Here is a 16,557-nt window from a genome sequence, read left to right as displayed (position 1 = left end):
GCCCCGCTCGGACCTCCGCACACACGGGCGGGTGCGCAGGGACGTACGTTGTGGGCGCGTCCTAGACGTCGCTTCCTGAGCTGCTGCCATCCTTCTGAGTGATCCCTGGGGCAGAGGGGTTGGCGGATCCCAAGCTCGGCGTGAGCCAGCACATGTGTGCCAGGGGAGGTCACACGGGGAACCAGTGATGTCCGTGGTGCTTACAAAAAAGGCCAGCGGCCAGCCTTGTGCAGCGGGTTAAGCCACCCCCAGTGACACCGGCGCCCCATCTGAGCGCCGGGTCCAGTCCTGTCCAGCTCCCTGCTATGCCCGTGGGAAAACAACAGCAGTCCCTGGGCCCCTGCACCCACCTGGGAGACCCAGCTGAGGCTTCTGGCTTTGGCCTGGCCCAGCCCCAGCCGTTGTGGAAGATCTCTGTCTCTCCTTCTTTCTCTCTTTCAAATAAATAAATATGTTTTTTAAGATTTTTTAAATCAAATTTATTTATTTGAAAGAGTTACAGAGAGAGAGGGAGAGGGAGAGATCCTCCACCTGCTGGTTCACTCCCCAGATGGCTGCAGCAGCCAGGGCTGGGCCAGGCTGAAGCCAGGAGCCAGGACCCTCATCCAGGTCTCCCACGTGGGTGCAGGGCCCCCTCTGCAGCGAGCAGTGCGTGGACCACGGCTGGTCTGGGACGCGGGAGGTTTAGCGTGACTTGGCCTCAGGGTCGTGCCACTGATTCTGCAGGAAATTCAGACGTGGAGGCTTCCACGTGTTTCGGCTCTGTGGGTCTGTGGAACGGTGCCTGTCCTGGGGACGCCTCTGAAACCTTCCTCTGATTCCTCTTGGCGTCCGTGGTCAGCAAACATGGAAGAGCCAGAGGTAGCCCAGCTGGTGCGCATTTTACCAGCAGATACCACCCTCGAGTCGGCTCCTCGTCTCACCGACCCCAAAACGTGGACCAGCCTGCGTGGCACCCTGCTCAGTCCTCGTTTCTCGTCCGTAGAACCCTGAGGAGCCGTCGCCGAGGCGGGAGCGTGTTTCTGTTTGAGCACAGTGGCACCGGCTGTTTGCAGGCTTTGGAGGCCCCGGGCCTCTCCAGGGCTGCTTGTCCCTCAGCGCGGGGCCCCAGGAACCCATCACCTGCAGGAGCCGCGTCCTCTCCACGGGGCTGAAGGGGCGCGACGGCTTCTGCTGTTGCCCCTGTGCCAGAGCTGTGCCCTTCAGGTGGGAGGGGGACAGAAGGCTGAGGGCAGCCGCAGGGCCAGCACAGCCTCCTCCCCCGTTAGTGGGCGTCCACTCGGTAGGACCTGACGCTCCTGAGAGCTGCCGTCACATCGGGCACAGGTTCCCCCGGACGCCCGGAGAGCCCTGCTGGTGTTTTCAGCCGGAGCTGGTGGGGTCCTGGAGCAGCCTGGGAGAGGCCGCGGCGGGGAGCTCGGCTGTAGTCGCGGCCCCCTCCGAGTGGCCTTTCCTCTCGGCGGCGCGGTGCTGTCCCCCCACGGTGCTGTTTCCTGCAGGGCTGCGTCTGCGCCCCTGTAGCCTGGGCTGCAGTGAGCGGCTGTGCCTGTTCCTCTTTGTCTCCCTGCGCTGTATGTTGGCTGCTTCCAAGCTTTGTAACTCCTTGACCCCTCCAAATTCGTCTTTCTTTTTTATTTATTTATATGAGAGGCAGAGTTACAGAGAGAGGGAGAGACAGAAGCCTTCGACTCGCTGGTTCACTCCCCAAATGGCTAGCTGAGCTGATCCGAAGCCAGGAGTCAGGAGCTTCTTCTGGGTCTCCCACGCAAGTGCAGTGTCCCAAGGACTTGGCCCATCTTCTGCTCTCCCAGGCCATCAGCAGGGAGCTGAACTGGAAGAGGAGCAGCCAGGACACAAACCAGGCAGAGGCTGAGCCCACTATACCACAGCGCCAGCCCCAACTTATCTCTATTAAGTGCAGCTCTTTTTTTTTTTAAAGATTTATTTTTTATTTATTTGACAGAGAGAGAGAGAGAGAGAGAGAGAGAGAGAGAGAGACAGAGGTCTTCTATCTGCTGGTTCATTCCCCAGATGGCCGCAACGGCTGGAGCTGTGGCAATCCAAAGCCAGGAGCCAGGAGCTTCTTCCAGGTCTCCCACGTGGGTGCAGGGGCCCAGGGACTTGGGCCATCTTCTGCTTTCCCAGGCCATAGCAGAGAGCTGGATCAGAAGAGGAGCAGCCGGGACTTGAACCGGCGCCCCTCCCAAATCCCGTGACCTAGGCTGCAGTCCATCGCTGCCTGGCCCTTCCCTGACCCTGCAGCCCGTCCTCTGCTGCCTCTCCCAAGGTCAGGGCACCAAGCTCCGTGGGCGCCCCCCCCCCCCCACTGGAGTGTCTGTTTCTAGTCTTGCTGTCTTTGCACCCAGTTGCTAGATTTCCATCTTTGTCTTCCTGGGAGCTGGTTCCAGGAATGCAGGGCTTGGTTTTATGAAACGTATGCGTTTCTCAGGAATTGCTGTGTGATAGGCTTTCTTCTTTACAAGATTTATTTGTTTATTTGTAAAGAAGGCTGAGTTAGAGAGACAGACAGACAGAGAGGTCTTCCATCTACTGGTTCACTCCCTGAGCTCACAATGGCTGAGGGTGGCTGGGGGCCAAAGCCGGGAACTCTGGCCCCAGTGTGGGTGGCAGGAACCCAGCGCTGCCCCCCAGGGTGCACATGAGCAGGAGGCTGGAGTTAGGAACGGGGACCGGGTGTGGATCCCAGGCGCCTCGACAGCACGCAGGGGTCTCGCCCAACGTTTTAACTGTCAGGCCAAGCGTCCAGCCCAGGAAGTTGGGGACAGTGGAGCAAGGGACGGGTCCTGAGGTTGGAGAGGGAGCGGGAGCTCTGAGGGTACGTATGCAGGAAGCGCGTTCCCCAGAGGCGCCCCCCCCCCCCAGTCGGGGGTCCACGTGCTCAGCTCCTCACATTAGAGTTTGGTGGAGAGACACGGATGCCGTATCCTCCATGGGCACAGGCAGAGGGAGCAGAAATAACCCAGTCGTAACCGATGCCTGCTAAAAAGTGAATGCTTTGTGTTGTCTTCTCAAGATGATAGACGCTTGGGTTAGGAGATTCAGAAAAGCTCCAGGGCTGAGTGTGGGCCTGGCCGCGTCTCTGGCCCCCAGCCAGGCGAGCACGAGGCCGCAGCCCACTTGACTCTGCACACGGGCACTCTGCACACGGGCACCCTGCCCCGCCTCTGCACACGGGCACCTGCCCTGACTCTGCACACGGGCACCCTGCCCCGACTCTGCACACGGGCACCCTGTCCCAACTCTGCACACGGGCACCTGCCCTGACTCTGCACACGGGCACCCTGCCCCGACTCTGCACACGGGCACCCTGTCCCGACTCTGCACATGGGCACCCTGCCCCGCCTCTGCACACGGGCATCCTGCCCCGACTCTGCACACGGGCACCCTGTCCCAACTCTGCACACGGGCACCCTGCCCCGACTCTGCACACGGGCACCTGCCCCCACACGCCCGCCGTGTGCGCCCTCGTCTGTGCAGAGCCTGTGGTGGCACTGGGCGTGCACATGGGCACCCTGCCCCCACACACCTGCCGTGTGCGCCCTCGTCTGTGTGCAGACCCTGTGATGCCGCTAGGGGTGCACACGTCCCGTATCTGAGGGCCTGGGTTCGTCCGAGTCCCGGCTCCCGCTCTGGCCTCCACCTGACCCGGTCCCGGCTGTGGCTGTGGTGGGGATTTGGGGAGCGACTCAGCAGATGGGAGGTCTCTATTGCCCTGCTTTTCAAGTACATAAAATGAACAGTTTCTTAAAAAGAGAGGAATAAGGCGGCGACGGGACTCGGCCTGGTGCGTGGGGTGTGGTGGATTGAGTGCCTGACCTTTTTACCCCGCTGTTGGCATTTTGATGGCTTTTCCTTTCAGCCTCTCTCTCTGCTCTGTACTCGTCACAAAATGAAGACTGAACACCCAGTTTCGTGTTTTTAGCTTGTTCTCGCAATGCTCCTGCATTGCAATTTAAAAAGCCAACATAATACTCCATTTTATAGATACAGATTGTTATTTAACCATTTCTTTCTTTCTTTCTTTCCTTTTCTTTCCTTTTCTTTCCTTTTCTTTCCTTTTGACAGGCAGAGTTAGAGAGAGAGACAGAGAGAAAGGTCTTCCTTCCGTTGGTTCACCCTCCCCCCCCCAAATGGCTGCCACAGCTGGTGCACCGCGCTGATCCGAAGCCAGGAGCCAGGTGCTTCTCCTGGTCTCCCATGGGGTGCAGGGCCCAAGCACCTGGGCCATCCTCCACTGCCCTCCCGGGCCACAGCAGAGAGCTGGACAGGAAGAGGAGCAACCGGGACAGAATCCGGTGCTCCCACCGGGATTAGAACCCGGTGTGCCGGCACTGCAGGTGGAGGATTAGCCTAGTGAGCCGCGGCGCTGGCCATTATTTAACCATTTTTACATGCTTGGGGCTTGATACATTTTTAAAAACTTCTTGTAAGTTTTATTTATTTCATTTGCAAGAGAGAGTGACACAGAGAGAGGGATAGACAGACAGACAGACAGGCATAGTCCATCTGCTGGTTCACTCCCTCAAGTGCTCGCGACAGCCAGGGCTAGGCTAGGCCAAAGCAAGGAGCCAGAAATTCCATTCAGGTTTCCCACATGGGTGGCAGGAACCCGAGCACTTGGGCCATCAGCTGGAGCCCCCCAGGGGCATCGGCAGGGGGCTGAGTGGGAAGCAGAGATGGGCCAGGTCCCAGGCACCTGGCAGGGGTGAGGGCGTCCTCAGCAGCGCTCACCCGCTGCTCCCCAGTGCGGCTGCTTTTTGGGTTTCACTTCATGAATGTGCGCCCCCGATGACCTTGACTCTGGAAGTGGCATTATCAGATGGCAGAGATGTTTTTAAGGGGATGGCGTAATGGGGGAAGCTGCCACCTGTGACGTGGATGCCAGTTCCTGTCCCAGCTGCTCCACCTCCAGTCCAGCTCCCTGCTAGCTCCAGCGCTGTGAGTGGTGGCTTAACCTGCACCTGCGCTACACTGGCTCCTTAGCTGTCAATTTCTCGAATCGCAGAATCAAGTAAACAAGAAGTGTGCAGCAAGACCAGGCCTTGCCTCTCAGCTCAGAATGCACGTGTCGTGCCTCTGTGGTTGGTTTTTCTGTCTGGGCCGCTCAGTTCACTTTGGGTCTTGTGCGTGAGGCTGGGAGTAGGAGGGCTGCTGGCTTAGAGCGGGGGAGAAATGGGGCCTTGGGCTGCCGGGGTCTCCAGAGTCACTCCCGGTCAGAAACACCTTTTTTTTTTTTTTTTTTCAAGATTTATTTATTTTACTTGAGAGAATTACAGATGGAGAGAGGGAGAGACAGAGAGAGGTCTTCCACCTGCTGGGTCACTCTCCCAAAAGGCCGCAATGGCTGGAGCTGGGCCAATCCAAAGCCAGGAGCTTCTTCTGCGTCTCCCATGCAGGAGTAGCATCCCAGGGACGTGAGCCATCCTCCACTGCTTTCCCAGGCACATTAGCAGGGAGCTGGACTGGAAGTGGAGCAGCCGGGACTTGACCCAGTGCCCTATGTGATGCTGGTGCTGCAGGCAGATGCTTAACCTACTACGCCACAGCGCTGGCCCCACGGGTCAGAGACCTACACCTGGACCGCTAATAAGCACCCGAGTTCAAGCTGTGTTTGAACAAGAGGGAGGAGAGAGAGTGAGCTCCTTTTAGATGAACAGCTGTCTTCATTCTGTGACTAAAAGCTGATAAACCGGTTTGGGATGGTTCCAGCAACTTTATTCCCAGGCTGTTTATTTTAGGCTCTATCTCAAGGTTGTTTTGGGCCAAAGGAAAACAAGGACGCTCAAGCACTTTGTGGCAGGAGCGTCTCTAACTTTGGGCCCCGTGGAGCAGTTGGTTGTCCTATGTGCCTGGAGGGTTTGCTTGGCCCACGGGGCCCCCGCGCCGGGTGCCTAGGAGGAAGCAGAGACCGTGCGAGCTTTGCTTGTGTTTGCAGGGTGAGGAGAACCCCAGCGGGGCCGGCCTGAAGTGGTCCCCACCGAGCTGAGCTGGATGGGTTGAGCACCAGGGCACACAGTGGCCCAAAGGACTTCAAGCAGAGCCCCACGAGGTGCTGGTGGTACTGCTGAGTGCCTGAGGCTGCTGGGCGCCTGCCCTTGGAGATGTGGAAGGGAGGGAAGTTCAAGAGAGTGGAGTGGGAAACCTGACCTGCACCAGGTGCTCTGTTGAGGAGACAGAAGGGGGGATTCTGGAGTTCTCTCTGTTTCTGGATGTGGGGCTCTGGTCACTGGTGGACCCGCCATGGACGGAGGGCACCCCACTCCCCTCTGGGACTGACACGTGCCCGCTCTGACCCCACGTCACTCAGTAGAACATCAGGGTGGTGATACCCGCCTCCAGCTGCTGGCCGGCTGAACCGGGCCAAAGACTTAGAAGCCGCCTAACGGGCAGTTTGGCCGCATGGACTACGCCCCTTCTGCTGGGCGCTCAGTGCAGCCTTGAGGCCCTGAAGGCACCAGGAGGCGTCCTGCAGGCTCCTCATGTGCCTCTGGTGGGCTTCTGTGTTCACATTGCCAACACCACCGTGACTCCCGTCAGCGTCACCAGCAAGCCCACAGCCCATAGGGGAGGAGGCGGGGTGGGGGGTGCAGCTGGCCTTCCTCTGCGCCCTGCCCAGCTGCAGGCTTTCGGTTCTGGCCAGACAGACAGACCGATGTTTGCCTGGCTGTCGGCTCCCTCCTGAAACCACGCTGGGCCGCCTGTGTCTCTACCACAGCCCAGAGAGAGCTCAAAAGTACCGAGTGGTTTGAAAGGACCTGCCCTGCGGCAGACCGCGTGTGCTCGAGTTCTAAATAGGGCGAAGTAGGGATCTAAATAGGAGGAAGTAGGGATCGAGTGTGAAATGGAATTGGGAAGCATCTAGGGCCGGAGTACATTTGCTCTGGGCCAGCTGATCTGTGCTTAGAGAGGACTTGACCGTGGGACCCAGAGGGTCTCGGCCCCAGCTCGGCCACGGTGTGGCTGCTTTCCGGGATGTGTTGTTTCTCCTCCTGCCAGCACCGTGGGAGATAATATGTCTTATGGAGCACAGAAAAAAATATGTGTACTGTCTGGGCTGCAGAAAAATGGCCCATGCTAGTGCGTATGTGCCAGGTGTCCTCCGTTGGTTGATTGATTGATTTTGAGATTTACTTATGTATTTGAATGACAGGGTGGCAAATAGGAGAGAGAGCTTCCATTCACTGGTTCACTCCCTAAATGGCCACAGCAGCCAGGGCTGGGCCAGGCCAAAGCCAGGAGCCCCATCCCGGTCTCCCAGTGAGTGGCAGGGGCCAGAGCACTCGGGCCGTCTTCTGCTGCTCTCCCAGGCGCATTAGCAGGGAGCTGGATCGGAAGCAGAGCAGCTGGGATTTGAACTGGCGGTGTGACGTGGGATGTTGGAGCGACAGGCGGCAGCTTTGCCTGCTGTGGTGCAACGCTGGCCTGCTTCATTGATGCTTTTTTTAAAAAAGATTTTATTTATTTATTTAAAAGGTAGAGTTACAGAGAGAGAGAGAGACAGAGAGAGAGGTCCTCTGTCCCCTGGTTCATTCTCCAGATGGCTATAATGGCTGGAGCTGCACCAATCTAAAACCAGGAGCCAGGGGTCTTCCGGGTCTCCCACAGAAGGGAGAAGGACTGGGGCCATCTCCCACTGCTTTCCCAGTCTATTTCATAGAGTTGGATCAGAAGTGGAGCAGCCGGGACTCAAACTGGTGCCCATGTGGGATGCTGGCACTGCAGGCGGCAGCTCTACCTGCTACACCACAGCGCCGGCCCCTTTGTTGATTCTTACCCTGGGCTCATAAATGGCTCACAGCAGCTCTGTACCCTTTGTGTCGCTGGTGCGGTAGCCCAGGGGCAGTCACTGTGGCTTCCGCAGCCACACAGGTGCACACGGCAGGTGCAGGACTGGAATCCACGCCTTCTGAGAGCTCCCTCCGCTGTTGCACACGCGCCTCAAGAGTTCTCTGTGTGCGTGTGCACACGTTTATTTGGCTGACTGTGGTCTCAGGAACACGTTGAATGTATGTGGAACTCTCTGGAATGTATAGAACTTGAACGGTGACATTAATTGTCCTTTGTGCTGGCTGCATCAACACCAGCCTCCTCTAAGACACCAGAGGCCGCTGAATGTCGGCTTCTCTAGCTGATAGCTGTGCGGGATTTCGTGGTCGCAGGCTGGCCTGTGGGGCCCAGTGCAGGCCCTGGCATTAGTGACTGCTTATTTCCCCGAGGAAGGGGTGGGGGTGGGGGACAGCAGGGCTCTTGGGTGCCAGTGAGGAAGCCACGGCACTGGGGCCGTCCTGTCAGTCAGGTCCGTGTGCACCCTGCGTGTCTGCCTGCCCCGTCGTGTCTGCAAAGTGCTCGTTAGAGTCTAGTTGAAACCGTGACGATGTAGGAAGCAGGAGGTCGTGCAGATGGGAGTTGTGTTGGTTTCCTGTGGACGTGAATGAGTTACCAGATGCTTCTGTCCCTACCCTAACTCCGATTCCTGTTTGAGTCAGGCCCCAGCTCCTGTAGTCTGGTGAAGAGCTGTGTGTCTTTGATGCTGGATAGGAATTGGGGACCTCTGAGCTGGAGGCCCAGGGCCCACATTTTCACTCTTTAAGGCACTGCTCTGAGGCTGGCGAAGGTGATGGTGTCGGGGGATGACGGATTTGCCTTTCCCGTTCGTTCCTTGTGTTCATTGTCTTCAGCCTGGGTCCACCTCGGCACCTTTCCTCCAAGTGCTTCCGGCGCACGGACCACCCTTTAACCTGCCGGTTTCCATAAATAGACTCGGTGCCGGGACAGGGGGTGTACAGCCAGATACCCAGGGCCTGCGGCAGAGTCACTGTAGGCTCCCTGCAGGGTGGGTGAGTGAGTGAAGTCAGTGGGAGCCCAGGAGGAGAGGGTCATCCTGAGCAGGGGTGTGGATGCGCAGGGCTGGCCTTTGCTGCCCCGGCCAGGGCTCCAAAGACCCCTGCCGCTCCCCTGCCTGTAGGGGTGTGGCTCCCCATGGGAGGCTGAGCTCCAGCTGGACAGGAGTGGGCCGTCTCTTGTGGAGCGTTCTAAGAGAGCTGACTCGTGGCCAGGGAGGGGTCCGAGGCGGGGTGGAGAGGTCGGGGTGCCCTTGGCGGTCTCCTCTGGTGGGTGTCGGGCCCCTCCCTCCCGCTCTGCCTGCTTGTGCTACTGCAGCGTCCGCTACGGCACAGCAGGCTGCTGGCGGCAAGCAGAGGGCCGGCCGTTCCCGGGGCAGCTTTGGCTCTCCCAGTTCTCGGCCGGGGCGCGGGGCGCGGGGCGCGGGGCGCGGGGCGCGGGGCGCGGGCGGCGGGCGGCGTGCCTGTGGCTAACGCTCACCGCATGGCCGTTGCAGCGCACGTGGAGAACGAGGAGCAGTACACGCAGGCGCTGGAGAAGTTCGGGGGCAACTGTGTGTGCAGAGACGACCCGGATCTGGGCAGCGCCTTCCTCAAGTTCTCCGTGTTCACCAAGGAGCTGACGGCGCTTTTCAAGAACCTGGTGAGTGTGCGTGGGCGCCGGGTGCCTGCGGCGCCGGAGCTGGGCCGCTGGGCCGTGGTCGTGGTTTGTCGGGTGAGCTGGGCGTTTGCATCTGCCTCAGGTACCTGAAGGAACTGCGTTTCTGTACACATTGGGTCGGTTTGGGGTAACGTTGAGAACGGTGACTGCCGCTCCCCAGGACTTTCCGGAGCGCCGTGGGGCAGAAAGGCTGAACGGATTCATCTGCCCAAGGGCCTGCGGCCTCCGTGTTCGGTGGCTTCTGGTCTGTTTCTGGTAATTATAGCAGGCATTCAGACTTCTAACAATATTTAATAAATACGGTTCAGACATGTCGCACACAGCAAGATAACCTGTAATCAAAGCACAGACATTACCATCAGCACCTCAAGGTCTTTTATGCTCCCAGACACAGAGCCCAGAAAAACCAGGGCCGAGAGGGAGGGCGGGGGTGAGTGGCGGGCGCAGAGGGGGTCTGCGTGCGTGTGCGTGTCGGGCGTGCTCCACGAGGAGGGCGGGGGGGGGTGAGCGGCGGGCGCAGAGGGGGTCTGCGTGCGTGTGCGTGTCGGGTGTGCTCCACGAGGCTGCGCCAAGTGAGTCTGGTGCTTGGCAGCTCCGTGCTGTCCTGGCTGTGGGAACAGAATTCTGACGGAGCGGGTGGCCTGAGGGGGCTGCGTGTGACCTGCCCACATGTGGCCTGCCTGTATGTGGTGTGTGACCTGTGGCCTGCCCGTGTGTTGCCTGCCTGTGTGTGACCTGTGACCTGCCCACATGTGACCTTGACCTGCCTGTGTGTGGCAAGTGACCTGCCTGTATGTGGTGTGTGACTTGTGGCCTGCCCACGTGTGGCCTGCCCGTGTGTGACTTGTGGCCTGCCCACGTGTGGCCTGCCCGCGTGTGACCTTGACTTGCCTGTGTATGGCGAGTGACCTGCCTGTATGTGGTGTGTGACTTGTGGCCTGCCCACGTGTGGCCTGCCCGTGTGTGACGTGTGACCTGTGACCTGCCCGTGTGTGACCTGTGACCTGCTTGTGTGTGGCCTGCCCATGTGTGACCTGTGGCCTGCTCACATGTGGCCTGCCCGTGTGTGACTTGTGGCCTGCCCACGTGTGGCCTGCCCACGTGTGACCTTGACTTGCCTGTGTGTGGCGAGTGACCTGCCTGTATGTGGTGTGTGACTTGTGGCCTGCCCACGTGTGGCCTGCCCGTGTGTGACGTGTGACCTGTGACCTGCCCGTGTGTGACCTGTGACCTGCTTGTTTGTGGCCTGCCCATGTGTGACCTGTGGCCTGCCCACATGTGGCCTGCACATGTGTGACGTGTGACCTGCGACCTGCCCACATGTGACCTGTGCCCTGCTTGTGTGTGGCCTGCCCGTGTGTGATGTGTGACATGCCTGTATGTGGCGTGTGACCTGTGGCCTGCCCGTGTGTGGCCTGCCCATGTGTGACTTGTGGCCTGCCCACATGTGGCCTGCCCGCGTGTGACCTTGATCTGCCTGTGTGTGGCGAGTGACCTGCCTGTATGTGGTGTATGACTTGTGCCCTGCCCGTGTGTGGCCTGCCCACATGTGACCTGTGCCCTGCTTGTGTGTGGCCTGCCCGTGTGTGATGTGTGACAAGCCTGTATGTGGCGTGTGACCTGTGGCCTGTCTGCGTGTGGCCTGCCCATATGGCAGCTGAGCACTCTTTCTTTTTTAAGATTTTATTTATTTATTGAGAGGTTGAGTTACAGACAGAGGAGAGACAGAGAGAGAGGTCTTCCATCTGCTGGTTCATTCCCCAAATGGCTGCAACAGCTGGAGCTGGGCCAGACCAAAGCCAGGAGCCAGGAGCTTCTTCCAGCTCTCCCGTGCGGGTGCAGGGCCCAAGCACTTGGGCCGTCCTCCACTGCTTTCCCAGGAGCATTAGCAGGGAGCTGGATCAGAAGAGGAGCAGCGGGACAGAAACTGGCGTCTGCATAGGAGGCTGGCGCCGCAGGTGGAGGCTTAGCCCACTGCGCCCCGGCGCTGGCCCCGGGATCTCTTTGCTGTCTCCTCCCCAGAGGAGTCACAGAAGCCGCGGGCGAGGGCTCAGGGCCGCCGTGTGCAGGGCGCCGTCAGCAGTGACTTTGCCCTGTCTGCTCTCAGCGAGCTCAGGGTGAGGGGAACACTGCTTGTGAGTCTTGGCTGGTGGCGGCGGTGGGTCTGCAGGGAGGCCTCTGCAGACAGAAACGGGGACTCCCAGGGACAAGCTAGCACCGGGGAGGGCGAGGCCGAGGTGGTCCCAGCTCTGGCCCCCTCCCCGTCTGAAAAAGCTGCCACCGTGCTTGGCGTTGGTCCTGGGAGGAATCCGAAGTCTCCTGGGGCTTGGCTGGAGGTCACCACCCTGGGACACCGTCCGAACTGGGCCGAGGCTGCGTGCGGCACAGCCACGCTCTCACCCCACCCCGTGCTGGCAGACACGCACCGGGGGCCTCACCACTGAGTCAGAAAGCAGGGGAGCATTTAAAAAAAAGCTATTGAGTCTGGGGGGCCGGCGTGGGGTGCATGCGTGACGCAGCTGCTTGCTACCCTGGCGTCCTACATCAGAGCGCCTGTTTGGTCCCGGCTGCTCCGCTTCCCATCCCGCTCCCTGCTAACACACCTGGGAAGCAGCAGAAGACGGCCCAAGTAGTCAAGCCCCTGCCAGCCATGTGAGAGGCCGGGAAGGAGCTCCTGGCTCCTGGTCGGCTGTTCTGGCCTTGCAGATAGGCAGATAGGTAAGGTAGATAGACCGTAAAAAGGCTGTTGGGCCCGCAGGCTCCGGGGGTGTAGCTGTGGAAGACGGGGGTGCGGGGGGACCAAGGCTGGTCTCACGGCCTTGCACACACGCAGGGCAGCCACGGAGCTTCCAGGGCCTCCCTCTCCTTTGCGATCGAGAGGGCCGAAGGCAGTGAGAGGAAGGAATGGAGGAAGCCGGACAGTGCGGAAAGCAGCGAATGTTAGAGACCCTGCAGGGGACTTCTCAGAGAGGCGGGGGCTGGCGTGGAGCCTGATGGAGGGGCAGGGGGACTGGCAGTGCAGGGAGTTTGATGGTGAACATCCAGACAGAAGGGGCGGAGCAGGAGCAGCCCCTCGGAGAGTGGCCAGGAGACAAGAGACAGAAGTGCACAGCGGACACAGATGGATCCCAGCTCACGCAGACCCTGGCACGCAGTGGGGATGGCTCTGCGACCCACGCTGGAGACCTGGATTGAGTGCCCGGCTGCTTGCGTCAGCCCCAGCCAAGGGCCCAGGTGGGCATTTGGGAAGTGAACCAGTGGATAGGAGCGTCTCTCTCTCTCTCTCTCTCTCTCAATACTTTTTACAAAAAGTTGTAAATGACGGGCTATCATCAATGCAACACCGCAAAGGACGATGTTTAAGGCTGAGGGTTACCAGCCTGCAGACTGGGGGCCCTCACGTGGCCGGCACAGCAGGGAAAAGGCCCACCCCACGGCAGCTCGGTGTGAAGTTCCAAGAGGCTTGGGCAGCTCCCAGAGGATTCAGAATCAGAATGGCGTTGGGCCTCAAAATCCTGGAGACAGTAGCTGGAACCCCACCCAGCAGCTAGGTGGGAGAGGAGAGGGGAGGTGTCTGTGACGCCCCCCAGGCTTCGCTGGCACGCGTCCTGCCTCTGAAACTCCTAAAGGATGCGTGTTAGCAAAATGAAGAGGAGGTGGAGAAAACCAGAACCAAGAGAGTCAGGACCAGGACCCAGCACAGGAAAGCCAGAGGTGAAAAGGCGGGGCGGGGCGGGGCGGGGCGGGGAGGGATGGGAGGGGTTCAGAGCAGCCTGACCTCGTGGGAGTGAGGCGCCAGGGCTCAGTGCCTCCACCCCTAGGCAGCACCCCCTTGCTCAGCTGTAAAACATGACCTCAGACCTGGTTTCGTGTCTACAGTGTAGCCATCTGATTGCTTTTACAGTTTAGCTGCTTAGTCCTTGTGACAATCCTGTGAGGTGGTTCAGGGTTATCTCCACTTTAGAGATTAGATAGCGGAGGCCTGGATGGTTTAACAAGCTAATAGCTCCCTGGGCTGGCTGGAGTCCCCAGTGGCTTTGGGTGTGTGCCTCCAGGCCTGCAGCTCCCAGGAGCCAGCCAGCCTGCGCTGATGGCCACGTGGGCAGATACGCAGCGACGTCAGAGCAGCCGCTCCCGCTGCTTAGCGTTGGTCTCTGCAGAAGGAGGGCAGGGCCTGGACGTGAGGACGGGCGTCACTCGTCAGCCTGCGGCTTTGCCACCCTCAATGCCTCCCAGGTCACTGCAGACCTGCAGGGAGGAAGGGCCGGCACCCGCGGTGTCGTACGCGCCTCCCCACCTATGCAGGGCGTAGGGTGCACACAGTAGGCGGCCTGCCGGGGCCTTCAAGGCCTCTCGCCAACTGCTTGCGGGAGAAACGCTGAACATAAGGCAGGTGTTGCGGAAGTGCACTCAGGAGGGCCCGGGAGGCAGCCGGGGGCCTGGCTTCGTCCTCTAACAGGAGCGAGGCCGGGCCCATCCATCACACAGGGCACCTGGAGGCTGAAGCCTTCTGTGAATTAGACACCCGGTGTTGCTATGGCAACAGCTCTGCGTGCGTGTGCGCTGCTTTTGCTCCCTGGAGCTGGGATCGTAGATCCACTTCCTGGCAAAGGTCAGGGGAAGGGAAGTCTCTGATGTGAGCCTGAATTGGCACTCGGCAGGCTTTCGAAGGCTTTCCCAGGCTGGTGCTGGTGTGGCCGCCGCGCAGCCCCGGGCGGCAGAGTCAGCCGGCTATATGGGAATTCTCCTTTTTTGGTCTTTCGTTTACTGTTCTTGTTCCTATTTTTGGCCACGTCTGTCCCAGCTCACGTTTCCATAGCCCGGGCGTTTGAGACCCATTCCAGGTCCCTGTGGCCCAGGTGCCGATCCCGCACCTGCAGGCTGAGAGACGGCTCCTAGCGCCAGTGCCTCTGACGCCCGGGCGAGATCCTCGCCTTCAGACGTGAGATCCGCGGACCAGCGGGAGAAGAAGCCAGCGCTGCAAATGACGCACGGGTGGGCTCACCGGGCCCTGGGCTCAGCCCATCTCTGGTTCTTTCCTATCCCAGGCGGGTGGGAGAGTGAGATTTCCCCGGGCGCCTCTGTGCACTGACAGTTTCACGAGAGGCTGAGTGGTTAGCGACACACAGGCAGCCTCTGATGTCGGCGAGCGGCAGGACAAGGTGGCTGAGCTGTGTAAGCCGCAGCCAGCCGTGCCGAGCCGAGGCTGGCGATGGCACCGCCGTGCCAGGCCCACACGTGGTCCCGGGCTGAGGAATTTCAGTCCAGCCAGTTTGAAAGAGGAACCCAAGGGTGCCAGCAGCAGGCGAGCTCGGAGGTCACTGTGAGTTAGAAGACGTGACAGCCAGGGGGCAGGGGACGAGCGAGGTCTGACCTTGAAGGTCACACAGCTGTGCCTGGTGGAGGGCACCTCACCCAGCGTGTGGTGACAGTGCAGAGTACCCAGCTGTGTGGGTGACGGTGCAGAGTACCCAGCGTGTGGGTGAAGGTGCAGAATACCTGGTGTGTGGGTGACGGTGCAGAGTACCTGGTGTGTGGGTGACGGTGCAGAGTACCCGGTGTGTGGATAATGGTGCAGAGTACCCGGTGTGTGGTGACGGTGCAGAGTACCCGGTGTGTGGGTGATGGTGCAGTGTACCCAGCGTGTGGTGACGGTGCAGAGTACCCGGCATGTGGTGACGGTGCAGAGTACCCGGCGTGTGGGTGATGGTGCAGAGTACCTGGTGTGTGGGTGACAGTGCAGAATACCCGGTGTGTGGGTAATGGTACAGAGTACCCAGCGTGTGAGTGACGGTGCAGAATACTCGGTGTGTGGGTAATGGTGCAGAGTACCCAGTGTGTGGGTGACAGTGCAGAATACTCAGTGTGTGGGTAACGGTGCAGAGTACCCCCGGCTGTGTGGGTGACAATGCAGAGTACTTGGCTTTGTGGGTGATAGTGTAGAGTACCCAGCATGCGGGTGACAGTGCAGAGTACCCAGCTGTGGGGGTGATGGTGCAGAGTACTTGGCTTTGTGGGTGATAGTGCAGAGTACCCAGCGTGTGGGTAACGGTGCAGAGTATCCCGCTGTGTGGATGGCCATGCAGAGTACCCGGCTGTGTGGGTGATGATGCAGAGTACCTGGCTGTGTAGGTGATGGTGCAAGGTACTTGGCTATATTGGTGGTGATGCTGGGTACCCAGCTGTGTGGGTGATGGTGCAGGGTACTCTCAGTTGTGTGGGTGATGGTGCAGGGTACTCAGCTGTGTGGGTGATGGTGCAGGGTACTCTCAGCTGTGTGGGTGATGGTGCAGGGTACCCAGCTGTGTGGGTGATGTGCAGGGTACTCTCGGCTGTGTGGGTGATGGTGCAGGGTACTCTCGGCTGTGTGGGTGATGTGCAGGGTACTCTCGGCTGTGTGGGTGATGTGCAGGGTACTCTCAGCTGTGTAACTGGTGGTGCAGGGTACTCTCGGCTGTGTGGGTGATGTGCAGAGTACTCTCAGTTGTGAGGTGATGGTGCAGGGTACTCTCAGTTGTGTGGGTGATGGTGCAGAGTACTCAGCTGTGTGGGTGATGGTGCAGGGTACTCTCAGCTGTGAGGTGATGGTGCAGGGTACCCAGCTGTGTGGGTGATGGTGCAGGGTACTCTTGGCTGTGTGGGTGATGGTGCAGGGTACTCTCAGCTGTGTGGGTTTTGGTGCAGGGTACTCTCAGCTGTGTGGGTGATGGTGCAGGGTACTCTCAGCTGTGTGGGTGATGTGCAGGGTACTCTCGGCTGTGAGGTGATGGTGCAGGATATTCTCAGTTGTGTGGGTGATGTGCAGAGTACTCTCAGTTGTGTGGGTGATGTGCAGGGTACTCTTAGCTGTGTGGGTTTTGGTGCAGGGTACTCTCAGCTGTGTGGGTGATGTGCAGGGTACTCTCGGCTGTGTGGGTGATGTGCAGAGTATTCTCAGCTGTGTGGGTTTTGGTGCAGGGTACTCTCAGCTGTGAGGTGATGGTGCAGGGTGCTCTCGGCTGTGTGGGTGATGTGCAGAGTACTCTCAGTTGTGTG

General features: G+C 59.6%; 1 protein-coding gene across 2 annotated transcripts in view; it reads left to right on the top strand.

Moving 5' to 3' along the window:
* Window positions 1-16,557, top strand: part of ASAP2 (ArfGAP with SH3 domain, ankyrin repeat and PH domain 2) — a 168,571-nt gene that overhangs the window by 62,625 nt on the left and 89,389 nt on the right. For both annotated transcript variants that reach the window (XM_051833314.3, XM_051833312.3), the window contains exon 3: window positions 9,359-9,504. In XM_051833314.3, the coding sequence (XP_051689274.3) occupies window positions 9,359-9,504 (146 nt within the window). The remainder of the gene's footprint in view (window positions 1-9,358; window positions 9,505-16,557) is intronic.

The sequence above is a fragment of the Oryctolagus cuniculus genome, chromosome 2 (genome assembly GCF_051225735.1).
Source record: "Oryctolagus cuniculus isolate XC-2025 breed Fujian yellow rabbit chromosome 2, ASM5122573v1, whole genome shotgun sequence".
Lineage (NCBI taxonomy): Eukaryota > Metazoa > Chordata > Mammalia > Lagomorpha > Leporidae > Oryctolagus > Oryctolagus cuniculus.
Note: the sequence above shows the minus strand (reverse complement) of the source record. Positions and strands in the feature narration are given on the sequence as shown.